General features: G+C 44.0%; 1 protein-coding gene across 4 annotated transcripts in view; it reads left to right on the forward strand.

Moving 5' to 3' along the window:
* The window catches only part of COQ8A (coenzyme Q8A), a 71,767-nt gene that overhangs the window by 32,223 nt on the left and 24,653 nt on the right, over positions 1-14,891 (forward strand). For 3 of the 4 annotated variants that reach the window (XM_018568315.1, XM_018568306.1, XM_018568298.1), the window contains exons 5-7: positions 2,461-2,539; positions 3,280-3,281; positions 11,520-11,642. In XM_018568315.1, coding sequence (XP_018423817.1) covers positions 2,461-2,539; positions 3,280-3,281; positions 11,520-11,642 — 204 coding nt within the window. The remainder of the gene's footprint in view (positions 1-2,460; positions 2,540-3,279; positions 3,282-11,519; positions 11,643-14,891) is intronic. The other variant, XM_018568322.1, reaches the window with a different exon arrangement.

Below are 14,891 nucleotides of genomic sequence, written 5' to 3' on the forward strand. Positions count from 1 at the left end.
AGATAGAGATAGAGATAGAGATAGAGATAGAGATAGAGATAGAGATAGAGATAGATATAGATAGATATTTTTTTTATGGCATCCAGTTGAGAAGAACTATAGGCCAGGAGGATGGTGACTCTAATCTTTGCGCTATTGCAGGGCACCGCCTGAAGAATCTTCAGCCTCCAACACATTTCTGGGTTTGTGGGATGTCTGCTACCCCCACTGCACACTGTGCTTTTACCTGCCAGCTGCTATGTCCATACTGTGAGCTGCAGAGCCGTAATAATGCATCAGCTGGTGGATGGATACGCAGAGGGGGAGCCCAGGCATCTCATACACCCAGAAGTATTGTGTGGTAGCTCTGCAAGAGAAAGGAAAATCTGAGTTAAAGTGACACTAAACTGAGGCGTTCCATCTTAGAAATGCATTCTAGTACCTTAACAATACTGGACCTTATTTGTATATCACTCAGCTGTAGATCCTCCAATCATCTCTGAATTGGTGCTAACATGGTCCTTCCTTCTGGTTGGTGGCTACTTTTGTTCCCCATGGTCCCTGTGTGTGTTGTAAAGTAGTCACCATTCTAAGATCACTGCTGTGATGGACTACAATCTCAATACAAATGAGTAAACTAAAAGTGAGATTGTAGTCCATCCCGGGAGCTTGGAGCGGTGACTACTTTACAACACACAGGGACCATGGGGAACAAAAGTAGCCACCCTCCAATGTATTCTGGCGGCTGTTGTCAGAATACCCAAACTGTGCTTGCAGCTGATTGCTTCAAGCACCGTTTGGCAGAAGATTTTTCCAACCAAAATTTGCATAGTTTATGCCCAGCTGAACGCCCCACCGCACTATTAAGTATAACTTTTCTATTAAAGGCCTCCCCCCCTCCTTTTCTTTTCCCACTATCGACAGTCCCTGTAAGGCACAGCAGAGTGAAAAGGCCTAGATTAATTTAGGATAGTCGGTCTGTTTTTTTTTATTTTGGTGTTTTGAAACTAAGCCGAAAGATGATGAATACAGAGGTTTCTTTTTCTCTCGTCTGTAAAGGTCAGTTTTAACAATGTCTTGTCAGTGTCTCAAATTTTGTAAACAATAGAGGCTTTTTACATTGGAATATGTAGAAATACATTGCCTTGTTATAACTGAGACTAAATAGATGGTTCAGAGCCCATACATACCCTTTAATTGTAGAGGAGACGAAGAAGGTAACATTGTTTCTGTGCTGGGATGTATCTGGAATGTTGATGTCAATGATTGAGACCTTTCCCTCGTAATGTGAACCTGCCAGTTATGTGGAGAGTCTTAAAGCGGACCTTTACACTCAAAAATCAGATTCTACCAATGCATCCCTCTATGTATGATGATTAATAATAACATAGACATGTCAGGTGTAACATGCTGTGATTGTGAAACACTTGCACAGCATTCACTTCCTGCTTCGAAAGGGCAAAATGACTTCAGTTTGCCAAAGCAATGCACACTGGGATTACCTTGTCATCAGCAGAGCATTGCTGGGGAATCTCATCTGTAATCTCACGAGATCTCAGGGAAAGGCATTTCCCTCCCCCGAGATGATGTGCATGGTCACATGTGATTAGGACATGTGCCAGAAATCCAGGAAGTAAGAAGAGCTAGTAATCTGCCCTTAGTAAACATGGCCACTGCCAGAAGACTGAGGAAGAAAAGAGAAATAAGATATGCAAAGAATACAAAGCCGGCGATTATCTAGAAGTATGTGATTGTAGATTTGTCATTACTAAACATTTCTAAAGGTGTGTTTGTTGTTATTTTAAAGATCTGAGTAAAGGTCCCATTTTAAAGTGGCTCTGTTGTAATTTTTAATGCTAAGAAATTGGTGTGCCTGTAATTTAGTCCTACTAGGGGCTAATGTATGGGCTAAGCTCCAACCACTTGCCTGCAACCTGTCCCTAAAAGTATGGCCTGAACACCTAATTGAATTTCGAGTTTAAATGACATTCTAAGTAAAAAAAGCTGTCCCTGCCAGTATGATGTAGAGAAGGACCCTCGCTGTCTGTGTGGAATCGGTGGTCTCTCTTCAGACCCCCTCCGGAGTCGAAGCAAGGGCTTTCCTGGCTTTTCTGTTTGGAGAGTTCTAGCTTTGAGTCGGCGGGGAGGGGGTGTGTCGCAGTCAGATCACTGCAGAGAGACCACTGCTTCCACACAGAGCGAGCGTCCATCTCTACTCGGGCTGTGTCGGCCTTCTAAAGAATAGGGTGATGGCCGTTCGGAAATGTTCAGCAATGAGGTCGGGGAGGGCAGGCCTCCTATTAGCAAAGTCAGAGAGGCACATTGATTCTTTTCTGGCCATTGAAGGTAATGGCAGACACTGGTGCTGTCTGCTATGCTGGTGTGGCCAGTAACAGGCCAGCTGTGGCTGCTAACCAAACCTGCATATGACTAGTGCATGGAGTATTCCTTTTTAACAGGAGACATTTTTGTTTTGTTCAGGATTGGCAGTTGGTCTGGGCTTCGGAGCGCTAGCTGAAGTTGCCAAAAAGAGCTTAAGTCCAAAATCCGCCGATGGTAAGTAACTTACCGGTGTTTTATATTGACATGTCTTTGCCTTTCTATTGTGTTCCCAGTATTAACTGTATATGGCATTTTCCCCCCCCCCCCCCTTTGTGGGAGAGGTGGGCAACTCTGGCCCTCCAGCTGTTGTGGAACTAAAAGTCCCACAAGGCATTGCAAGACTGACTGTTACAGGCGTGAGTCTCAGAAGCATGTTGGGATTTGTAGTTCAAGCACAGCTGGAGGGCTGGAGTTGCCTTCCCCTGCTTTCAACCAATCACATTAGCCACTGCCCTCAATGGTACTTGCATTCGCTTGTCCCTAATATAAAACGTACATGGATAGTCCCACTCTTGTATGGTCTGAAGCTATTGAACCTTCAGAATCCTCTTGGGCTGTGTGGGAACCGGAACATCCAAAGAAAACCAACAAAACCCAAAAAATATACAAATTTGGTGCAGCTTCTGTACAGGACCCAAGTGCTGCAGAACCAGAATTCTAACCACTAGCTAGCCACATTGATGCCCAAACTGAAGCAGCAGCCTTTTACTTTTTTTGCTGTTCTTTGAGAGAAGACTTTGTAACTAGCAGTTTGCTGCCATAATAAAACTTTCTTGGTTGGCGTATACAGTATTTATGATTATGGCATTTCTATGTTTAAGTCCCCACTCTAGAAGCAAGAGGAGGGTTTTTTTCCCCTAGCATACTCCCACATCTGTGTAGAATGTGACAAGCCATCAGTTGCGCTTTGTTGCTCAGTGGTTAGTGATCGCCTTGTACCGTCTGACCTCCAGGAATCCACAAATAGATCAGGCTTTGAGGATAAGACCCGTATGCTGATTGCTGCTCTGTGCGGATTAGACTATCAAAACTCTTGTCATTCAGTGGCACAATATGGGTGCTTGGCAGCGAATTCAGCCTGCATATCCCCATAAATGGCATCAAGCTTTGAAAGAAACCCAATTTGCCTCCAGCAGATGCCCTATACAGGAGCCTAGGGCACTGATTTTTGTCTTTTAAAAACCTAACTCCAGCCAAAATGTTTTATTTTATTTTTTGGGTAGAGAAGTGAAGAGTTTTTGTTAGGGTTTTTTTTTCCTGTTTGTAATCCTGTTGGAGAGATTTTCTTTCACTTCCCGTCCCTATGATTGACATAGAAGGAATAGGGGAGGGATTGTCGTCGGGATAAGAAGGCATGGACTGCAGTAAAATGCATGGCAACCAATCAGCTTCTGTCTTTCTTTTTCAAATCTTAAAAAATCCTATCAGATGCAGTACCTGTTCTGGTATGTGGGCAGCCACTGCTGCAATAGGTGGCAGTGGCGAATCCTTCTTCCGAGCTGTATTTGTGGAGTTTAGCTTTAAAGGAGGCATATTGGGAGTGTAAAACGTACTCTTCCCAATACTTTTGAGTCAGTGTGTGATGCTGCAGAGGTGTCACCATGCCGGGTATAACCCGGTGTGGCCACCAGGTGTCACTTCATTACGCACGCGCGATGTAATTACACGCACACTTAACAGCCATCTTGGTGATGGATGCTGGTAAAGAGCAGGGGACGTTTATCCGGCAGGATAAGGTGTGCCTTGCCAGGTCCTCTCCTCTTTTGTGCAGCTGTTTGGCTTTTGGTCCATGACAGAGTGTCCGACGTTTCAGAGGGGGTAATGACTGCCAGTCATTTTGGTGTCACCCGGTGTGGGCCGCACACCCCTTGTGAGGCCACTGCATGCTGGCTCTATAGATCGAGAACTGAGTGATCACAAACCGCTGGGTGGTTCTACATGCAGTGAGTGGTGACTGTCGGTCACCGCTCCCCGCAGGGATTCACCCCTACTCTCTTTCTGTTCCTCCAGCATTCATTGGAGGGACAGACATGGGTGGGGCTCAGGTAAAGCTGGCTCAGGATCTAGAGGGGCAGAGCCAGCTGTCAGACAGTGGGGTGGATCTTGACAATATTGTTGGGATCTTTCCCGGCTGCAGTGCAGCTCTGAGCTGTTAGCATATAGCGGGCATCTCGTGCTGCATTGGATGATGTTTACAAGGTGCGCAGGACTATTCAGATCAGGCTCCGTTCCAGAAGGCTTTGGACTTCCCCCTCTATAGCAGAGTTTGAGGTCCGGGTCCTAATGTTGCTGCTGAAGAGTGCTCTTGGAGACATCTCCCAGCATGCACAATGCAGCAAATGTTTTGCCAAGTAAAGGCTTCTCAGCAGCTCTAGTTTTTAGGAAATATATTCTCTTGTATAGGAAACACGAACTAATGAATAATATCACAAGGCAGAAATGATGGTGGTTGCCCAGCCAGTTCCACAGTCGCTGTTGGCTGTCTGTAGGTGCCAGGTATTTTTTGTTGTGCCGCTCCTTCCTAATGCTGAGTGCGCTCCCCGGATATATTTTATTTACTACTGTTACTTTGTAGAAGGAAGGATAAAGAGCAACTCTGAGTACAAAATGTTCTTAACCCTTGCTGCTTCTCCGCTGCAGTGATGGTATGTCCCACACTGCCCGGAGGGGGAGCGGGATGGAAGGGACCAGTCTCGGAGCAAGCCGGCTCGGACGATCGTGTAAACATAACTGTTATTTTTAAAGCTAGACAAAAATGAGCACTTAACTCTTGCAATGTGGGGGTAGCCTCACCGCAGGGGTTAAGACCATTTTTACCTGGAGTTCTGCTTTAACTGAGCTAAAGCCCATCTTCAGGGAAAAAGGTCCCCTTGCACTAGGGCTGCCCCCGCACCTCAAGGGTCAACTCCTCAGTTTATGTCCAGGGGAGCTCTGCAAGAGACTGCTCACTTGCCTTATCCACACAGGCTCCCAGCCTTGTAGGTCACCTTTTCCCAAAAAATATCCTTTACTTTGGTGTGCCTGCTGGCTAGTTTATTATAGTTGACATTGTAGAATTGAGGGACTAAATTGGCGACATCTCCACCATAAACATAGTCCATCCTAACTGCCTCAGCCATTGTGATTCTGAACCATTATATGCTCCCTTTGCTGATGTATTCTCCGGAATGCAAAATAAAGTGGTGAATGCAACCGCAGGGACGGGCAATGTTTGTCAATGTGAACCTACAAGTAGCTTGCAAGAGTATTCGTGGCATTTTTTCCTATTTTGCTGCACTACCACCTGGAATTTAAATTGATTTTTTATTTGTATTATATTTAATGAACATACACAAAATAATCCAAAATGGTGAAGTGAAATCAGGAAAATAACTTGTTTAAAAAAAATAAAATGGGAAAGTAGTGAGTGCATATGTATTCACCCCCTTTTTGCTATGAAGCCCCTACATGAGATCTGGTGCAACCGATTACCGTCAGAAGTCACAGAATTGATTTAAATAAAGACCACACACACACACACACACACAACTGAAAGACCCCAGAGTCTGCAACCCTACTAAACAAGGGGCACCAGCAAGCAAGCGGCACCATGAAGACCAAGGAGCTCTCCAAACAGGTCAGGGACAAAGTTGTGGCAAAGTACAGATCAGGGTTATAAAAAAAAAAAGAAAAAACAAATCTGTAACTTTGAACATCCCACGGAGCACCGTTAAATCCATTATTAAAAGATGGAAAGAATATGTCACCACAACAAACTTGCCAAGAGGGCCGCCCACCAAAACTCATGGACCAGACAAGGAGGGCATTAATCAGAGAGGCAACAAAGAGACACAAGATTACCCTGAGAGAGCTGTAAAGCTCCACAGCGGAGATTGGAAATGTGTCCACAGGACCACTTTAAGCCGTACACTCCAGTGCTGGTCTTCATGGAAGAGTGGCCAGAAAAAAAAAGCCATTGCTAACAGAAAAATTAAATAAGCAAACACGTTTGCTGTTCGCCATAAGGCATGTGGGAGACTCCCCCAATCTATGGAAGAAGGTTCTCTGATCAGATGAGACTCAATTGAGCTTTTTGGTCTTCAAGGAAAAGGCTATATCTGGCACAAATACAAGATCTCATCACCCCAAGAACACCACCCCCACAGTGAAGCATGGTGGCGGCAGCATCATGCTGTGGGGTATGTTTTTCATCGGCAGGGACTGGCAAACTGGTCAGAATTGAAGGAATGATGGATGGCACTACATACAGGAAAATTCTTGAAGGAAACCGGTTTCAGTCTGCCAGAGATTTGAAACTGGGAAGTAGGTTCACCTTTCAGGAAGACAATGACCCCAAGGATTCTACTAAAGCAACACTCAAGTGGTTTAAGGGCAAACATTGAAATGTCTTGGAATGGCCTAGTCGAAGCCCAGACCTCAATCCAATTTAAAATCTGTGGCATGACTTGGATAGCTGTAAACCAGAGAAAGCCATCCAACAATGTGAAGGAGCTGGAGCAGTGTCGCGTGTCCCCCCCCCCAAGAGACCTGCAGCTGTAATTGCTGCAAAAGGTGGCTCTACAAAATATTGACTTTGGGGGTGAATAGTTATGCATGCTCAAGTTTTCTGTTTTTTTTTTTTTCTTGTTTGAATAACAATAAAACGTGTTTGGAGCTTCAAAGTGATGTGCATGTTTTGTAAATCAAATAAAACCCCCTCAAAAATCAATTGTATTTCCAGGTGGTAATTGAACAAAATAGGAAAAATACCCAAGGGGTGAATACTTTTTCAATCCACTGTATCTGTGGGACAGAATGCTTTTGGTGGAATGCTAGTGGCTTTAATCCTTTTCTTAGTTACAAATTATTTAGATCAGGAGTTAAAATTCATACATTTTAGTACATTTTTAATACATTTTGCTCACGCTTCAGTCCTGTCCTGTGTAGCTTTATCACAAGGACCAGTTTCAGACCCTTATTGAATCGGGTTCAGTAACTATAGCAGCCAACGAGTCGCCATCTTTCCTCGCTTTGACAGCTTTTAAACTGAGAAGAGGTGTAATGTGATTGTGTGAATGATATGATAACCGAGATAACAAAAATCCTAAAGCTCATCGGAAACAGTGTCACATCTATTAAAGTATTTTTACTGTGATGGTAACCCAACCTGCTATATTGTGTCCCCTGACGAGTAGGACCCTCATTAGGCTTGGTGTCGTATTGTTCTTTTTTTCTTCATTACTCACTAATGATATTTCCATCTTTGCAGCAGAATGTTAAATCTCTTAATTCCTTTTATAGATATGTATCGATTGATATCCGCACCCTGACAGAAACAGTTCTACTTTTCCAGCCTCTGATAAGCTTTGTTTGCTTCTCTTTATCTCTATGTAACCTTGTTATTATGTAGTAGACTGGGAGCGTTTGGCATCAAAGCATTCAATCGCCTTATTAATGTTTACAAGGCACGGCTGGTAGTCACATTTGAAGATGCGTTCCAAATTGCAGATATTATGGGGGAAGTTAAGTCCTTTTTTTTTGTTCTCTCTTTTGACTGTACATCTTTTTAAAGCCTTACTTTGTAACGTTTGCAGTTATGTTGGGGCATGGGGGCAGCCATTTTTGCGTATTGCATGATTAGATTTTGCTAAGCGGTGCTACATAACAGTCCTGCCTTGCTGATCCTCTTATCTCACTACAAGAGAAATCTAAAAACAATAGAGATTTTGTCCTCTAATGATGTGAACACCCACAACGCTGATCTTTGCTTAGGCTTTAGGTCACATTTAGTAGTCTGGAAATAGTTGTGTGTTTTTTGTTTTTTTTTTTGGTTTTTTTTTTTCTCTCCCCCCTTTTGCGGTTGGTTTGGGATGGGCAAACTCAGTGGTGTCCCTAGCCTTTTTGCAGATTGGGGCGGGCAGGTTGTGCATGCAATCAAAGCAGCACTCTGGTCTGCGTCCTACCCAGCTTGTGGCAACCGGTGACGTCACTGGTTGCCAGGAGCTGGGCGCGATTCCGGCCAGAGCATCCCAGGTTGCTAAGAGCTGAGCAAGTAGATGTGTATGGCCCTGAACATCTCCCACCCGCCTCTTGGCAACCTGGAACACTCTGGATGGAAAGGGGGCAGCATTGTGCAGCAGAGCGTCCACTTTACAACAAATAGGCCTATCTGCCTGCTGCCCCTCCACGTGACCCAAAGAAATGCCACCCGAGTCAACAGCCTCGGGCTTCCTCATTAAAGGGACTATCCTAGGCATACTTTTACAGTGTATGCCCATTCAGAATCCAAAAATAACCCATGTTAGAGTGAAAGCTCTGTACCTTTTTGATGGATCTGGTTATTAGGAGTTAGAGAACTTACGGAAATTCAATATAAAAAAATATATATTTTTAGTGTATGACCCTTGGTCAGATGGGACTTCAGGTGAAGTTTAGGATTAGAGATAAGGGTTAGAAATAGGGTTTAGGTTTAGGGGTAAAATTAGGGGTTGGAATTACGGGTAGTGTTTAGTGTTTAGGATGAGGTTTAGGGGTTGGAATTACGGATAATATTAGGGTTTAGGATGAGGTTTAGGGGTGGAGTTAGGGGTTGAAATTATGCGTAGTGTGGGGGTTTAGGATGAGGTTTAGGGGTTAGAATTACGGGTAGTGTTGGGGTTTAGGGGTAGAGTTAGGGGTTGGAATTACGGGTAGTGTTGGGGTTTAGGATTAGAGTCAGGGGGTTAGAATTCAGATTAGGATTTTGGATTGGTTAGGGTTTGGAATAAGGGTTAGTGTTAGGAGTTGGGGTTAGGATTAGGGTTTCCGATTAGGAATAGAGTTAGGGGTTGGAATTAGTTAGTGTTGGGCTTTAGCATGAGGTTTAGGGGTAAGATTACCCTACTGTCTTTTTTTTTTTTTTTTTTTTTTTTTACTCCCCCTGCCAGAGCATCATGTGTGTGTTTTTATAAGTTTTAGCTGTAAGAACGACCAGCAGAGACTTTATCTTCTGCCCTTCTCAGAGGCAGTGGAACCTTCGATTTCTGCATTGGTTCACATTCATTTTCAATGGCTGCAGCCTGTTTCTGAAGTAAAATAAATTACCCAGCAATGTGCACCCTTGACAAACCAGCTTGTTGTTGTGTGGGAGGAGTGGGACGGCTGGGCCTGCAAAGCTCCCGGGTTGTTAAAACCAGCAGAGCATCACGTGTACAGGGAGACAATAGTGCGCTCAGATCAATGTTGAATAAACAATAAAAAAATGATTTATGAGCTCATAGAGATTGCTTAGCTCCTGCCCATACATGCTTGGCTAAAGTGGCATTGTGCAGAGCTGGGCGGAAATCCATGATGGTCTACACTGAGTGGCCAGATTATTATGACCACCTGATGTTTGTAGGCAAATTAGCTATAATTAGCTATAATTTGGCGCTGAAGTTGCTAGAGGGCCAGACCATTATAAATAGGGAAGCAGGTTGTTACCACGACAGTAGAAGTGATTTGTTTCTGAAGATACGGGTAAACAACGCGATTTAACAGCCTTTGAACGCGGGATGATTGTTGGCGCTCGGAGCCATGGAGCGAGTATCAGCAAAACAGCAGAATTCGTTAAAGTGTTTAAAAGTCTGAACGTGCGAATTGTGGCAGTCAGTGACTAGTCAATGTTAGGGGCAGAATGGAGAGTGGCAAGACTGGTACAAGACAACAGAAGGGCAACAGTGCATCAAATTACTGCAGATCTTAATCGGGGATCCTCTCAAATGATATCTGAACGCACTGTTCGCCGTACACTGCATAGTACGGGATATGGAAGCCGAAGGTCTGTTCGAACACCTTTGCTGTCTGCAGTTAACAAGATAAAACGTCTCCAATTCGCACAGGAACACAAGGATTGGACAGTCGAGCTTTGGAAAGTCATGTGATCCGATGAATCATGTTTCCAGTTGCATCATGCAGATGGCAGAGTGAGAATTGGGCAGGAACAGCATGAAAGCATGCACCCCACATGCATGAGTACAATCCTTCAAGCTGGTGGGGGCAGTGTTATGGTTTGGGGCATGTTTTCCTGGCATGATTTGGGCCCTTTAATTTGTGTGGAACAACGTCTGAATAGCACAACAGACCAAAGTATCGTTGCTGATCAAGTTCATCCTATCATGTTGATGGCGTATCCCAATGGAGATGGCTTCTTCCAACAAGACAATGCGCCATGCCACGGTGCTCGTATTGTGCAGGAGTGGTTTCAAGAACATGAGGGGGACTTTACCTTGCTTAGGTGGCCCCCACAATCACCAGATCTCAATCCAATTGAGAATTTGTGGGGCGAAGTTGAAAGAGCCATCAGGCAGCTGGTTCCACAACCATCAAATCTCACAGAACTGGACAGTGCTATTCATCAGTCATGGTGTCAGATTCCTCGCATCACCTTTTCAACATCTCGTGGAGTCAATGCCAAGAAGAATCGCCGCAGTATTGAAGGCAAAAGGTGGCCCAACGAAGTACTGATGGGGTGGTCGTAATCTGGAAACTCCGTGTATATCGGGGCTAGCCAAACTCAAGCCCTCCAGCTGCTGTGGAACTACAAATCCCATTAGGCATTGCAAGACTCTCTTGACTGCCAGAGACAGATGCATGCCGGGATCTGTAGTTTCACCTTAGCTGGAGGGCCAGAGTTTGCCTCCCCCTGATCTAGATGTATGCTGTTTAAGACTAAAGAACTACTCTGCTAACAACAACTTGCATCTGTACTGACTATGTAGCATAACGCCAATGCACTATCATTGTATCGTGTTTTTTTGTTTGTTTGCTACTGCCGATGGCAACAGACAGTTGGCAATTCCCCCAAATATCTGGATACTGGCTGCAGCCCCCCCAAAAAAAAGAAATCTGGATACTGCCTGCATCACCTCCCCCACCTCAAAGCCCCCAATGCCTTGTTATACCACCGAGACACAATGACGTAAACCTACAATGTCAAGTCTTTTCATACCACTGAAGATGACATGGCTTCATATATTGGGCATGGAGTCAATTCATCAACCTAAATGTGTTTTGTGCTGGCTCTGCTCCGTTTTCCTGTAGGTGACACTTCCAGGTCAATTGCAGTCTGATGATTTATTAAGTCTTAATTCATGTAATGTAAATTGTGCTGAGGATTCTTGCAGAAGGTTTCGGGTTTATATTGTCCTCCTTCCTTTCAGGTAAAAAGGCCGTCATGGACTCCAGCCCTTTCTTATCAGAAGCCAACGCAGAAAGAATCGTCAGGACCCTGTGTAAGGTCCGGGGAGCGGCTCTGAAGCTGGGTCAGATGCTCAGTATTCAAGGTGAGGGGCCTGTAGATGACCTCAAGCTGGAAGGAAAATTCACACTGAGGTTCTATTTATAATTGCTGTACAGACCCAACACATGTTCACATTTCTCTTCCTGGTGGCAGTCGGTAGGTTGAAGTTCTCATCCCTTTGGAGCTGTAATTGGCTCAGTCCCTCTACATGGAATGTTTACAGGATTGGAGGTCTTTGGTGTAAAACGGTCCCAAATGGGGAATAATGTGTCGCAGAGTTTGATTAAAAAAACATCCTTAAATTTAAAGTTGACCTGAAGATTTTTTTCCCCCCTTCTTCCTGCAAAAAAAATAATGTAGTTTTAGGTAAACGGCTAAACCCATGAAAGGTTATGCAGCAAGGTGTAAAATGTTCACGGGGCTTTTCATGCCACAGAGAGTCCCTGCAGTATAAAACCCTTGCTCTTGACCCTTTTTAACCCCCTTATGATCTGGGGTAGCTTGTACTGGGGGGGGGCGGGGGGTTGGGTGTTATTATACTTGCCTTGCCCTCAGCCTCTGTCTTGCCGGTGGTGACATCACCATCTTTCCGGGAACATTTCTGTGTAGTAGTCCAAATTTCCATGAGATGCTGCTACAGCACAGTGTAGTTGTGCCTTTTTGTGAAGTTTGGACGAATTGTCTTTTTTGTTGTTGTTTTTTTTGTTACTCCCTGGTAGGATAGGGACATTACCGCTGCTTAGAGGTTAGTTTAACACACACTCCTCACACTCCCTCTCTTGCAGTTTTAGTGCACAATTTGCTTTAATGCTGATGTGTAGTGTACACATATAATATCTGTAATAGTCACAGCACTCTGCCACGGATCTTGCATGCTCCTTCTTACTGGCCACAAGGTGTTGCAGACTTTTGGATGTTCAGTCTACTGATTCGATGCTTGATTTGTAATCCCGCAACTGATAAACAGGTTGCACGGGTAAAGTCTGCACCACAAAGAGAGCATACACATGTAAAGGGATTCTGACTGTGTTTTCATGTAATGCTCCGGGGAACAAAATGATTGATGGTAGAGAAAGCTAATAGCTGTAGGAGGCAGGCATTTACAGTATGGGTCTGAAGGCGAAAGGATTGAATTTTGGGGGGGTATAGGAGAGAGGATTGAGTTTTGGGGGGTATAGGAGAGAGGATTGAAGATGATTGTCGTTTAGACAGGAAATGTAGGTGGGTTGAAGATGGCTGCTGCAACTTCTAAAGCTTATGTTGTGGGGATGCAAGTTTGCAGGGAATAGACTAGCGATTTACTAACAGGTGTGGGAATAAAAGGTAAGGCTGGGATCCATCTTTACGTAATCGACCACAAAGTGTTTTGTCTTTGCCTCTCGGCTCCTTGACTGTAAAGTGTGTAAACGTTTTGTCCGTTGAACCATTTCCAAAGTTGATTTGCTCAGCTCCTTCAATGGCAGCCTGATTGCAGCAAGTGTATATTATGTGTTCACATTGGTGGCCTTGCGTATAGACAAGCATGCAGTTATTTGACGTTTTAACAAGATCTGACGCTCGCATGTTCCTTTTTAAAAAAAAATGCATATTCTGCACCTTTTCACATGACCCCTTCTTAGTCATGGGCCACATGGTGTCTGGGGTGGATCGCTAGGGACTTCTATCAAGGGACTGCTGATTGGACTGCTCTGCCAGAACTTTGGTCTGTAAAGGAACCTTCATTAAGAGCATGCAACCAGTGGCTTCAGAGCTGCTTTACACAGTTGTAGCAGCCTATGGGACTCCGAGAGGTATGCCCCCCATAATATTCATTATAGATACACAAGTCATGAGGTTTGCCACTTCTTGGTTAAATAAAAAACAAACCCATACTTTAAACCAAACCCTGGGACATCGAACAACAAGAACTTTAGAATTCGCTCATCTTGAAAGTATATTTCACAGGTTTCCAGGTATAGGCAGTTCTCACATTGATCTCAGTGGATGGTATGCCATTTGTGAATACTTTTTTACTGAACTTTATAAGAAACATCTTTCCCTTTACCTCAGTCTCCATCAGACGTTATCCCTCGGTCTAACAGGAAATATCTGGATGGCTGTCAAGTAAAGAGTGGAAAATTACCCATCAGCATAATTAATTTGAGAGCAGATAACCTGTTATAGGCATGCCAGGCTGGTTTATAGTCCAGGTGGAATGTTCTGTTCTCTGACTGTTGGGAGCGCGCAGCTTCCTGCTGTGTCCCTGCAGTCTGCAACACGTCTCAGTTTATCCCCAGTACAACAAGAAACACAGCAGAGACTATGAAACCTCAATCGGAAATGACTTCCAATTACTCTACGGATTATTCTAATGTTTCCTTACAGCTCATTACAAAGCCATCATTTTCAGTCCTCATCTTCGTTGAGGTTGTTTTTTTTTTTTTGGTGAATGTTCCATGAAATACTCGTAAGGGGTTTTGCGGGTCCAGAAAGGTGCTAGGGGTTAGGGCTGCAGCTAACTATTATTTTCATAATCGATTAGTTGGCCAATTATTAAGTTCGATTAATCGGTTAATCAAATAAAAAAAAAAAAGGCGCCAGTGATGGACTACTAGTTTGTGGTGAGATTGTAGTCCATCACGGGAGCAAGCTTGGCGCGGTAGAAGTAAAAAAAAAAGTGTGTGGTGTGCAATATAGTGCATAATACAGCGGCGCAGTGCAGAATACCAGCAGCTATAGAGGAATGTAGCAATACTACATTATACTACATATGTACTATTGCTGGGATTTGTAGTCCTCTGTAGCTGGTGGTGTTCATAGGGGTGTAGGGATTAATTATGACTCTGAGCCCCTGTTCACACCTCCTTTAATGTGACATTGCAGAGGTGCTGCAGGGTGTGTTGTGGCGCATTGCACCACCTGTCCACCTTTTAGGCGATCCTTAAAAACTCCTTCAGGGAAGCCTAACCCAGCTCAACATATTAACTGTCCTTTTACTTTTTCCATTAGCTCATCCCACACAATTATTACCTTTTTTGTATCACTTGCCCCTCCTACTAGATTGTAAGCTCTCACGAGCAGAGCCCTCCTAATTCTTCTGGAATGAAATTGTACTGTCTCCCTCCATTTTTAAAGCGCTGCGTATATAGTTGGTGCTATAAGAATGCACAGATACCTTTTTTTTTCTTTTTCTTTTCAGACCCAGTATGAGTACCGATACTCTTCAAGTACTCGCTGATACCAATTACTGATGCCTCCTTTTTTTTTTTTTTTTTTTTTTTTTTTTTTTGTGTTTGTATGTTTTTTTTCTAAA

Source organism: Nanorana parkeri, unplaced genomic scaffold (genome assembly GCF_000935625.1).
Source record: "Nanorana parkeri isolate BGI_ZX_2015 unplaced genomic scaffold, ASM93562v1 scaffold31, whole genome shotgun sequence".
NCBI classification, from domain to species: domain Eukaryota; kingdom Metazoa; phylum Chordata; class Amphibia; order Anura; family Dicroglossidae; genus Nanorana; species Nanorana parkeri.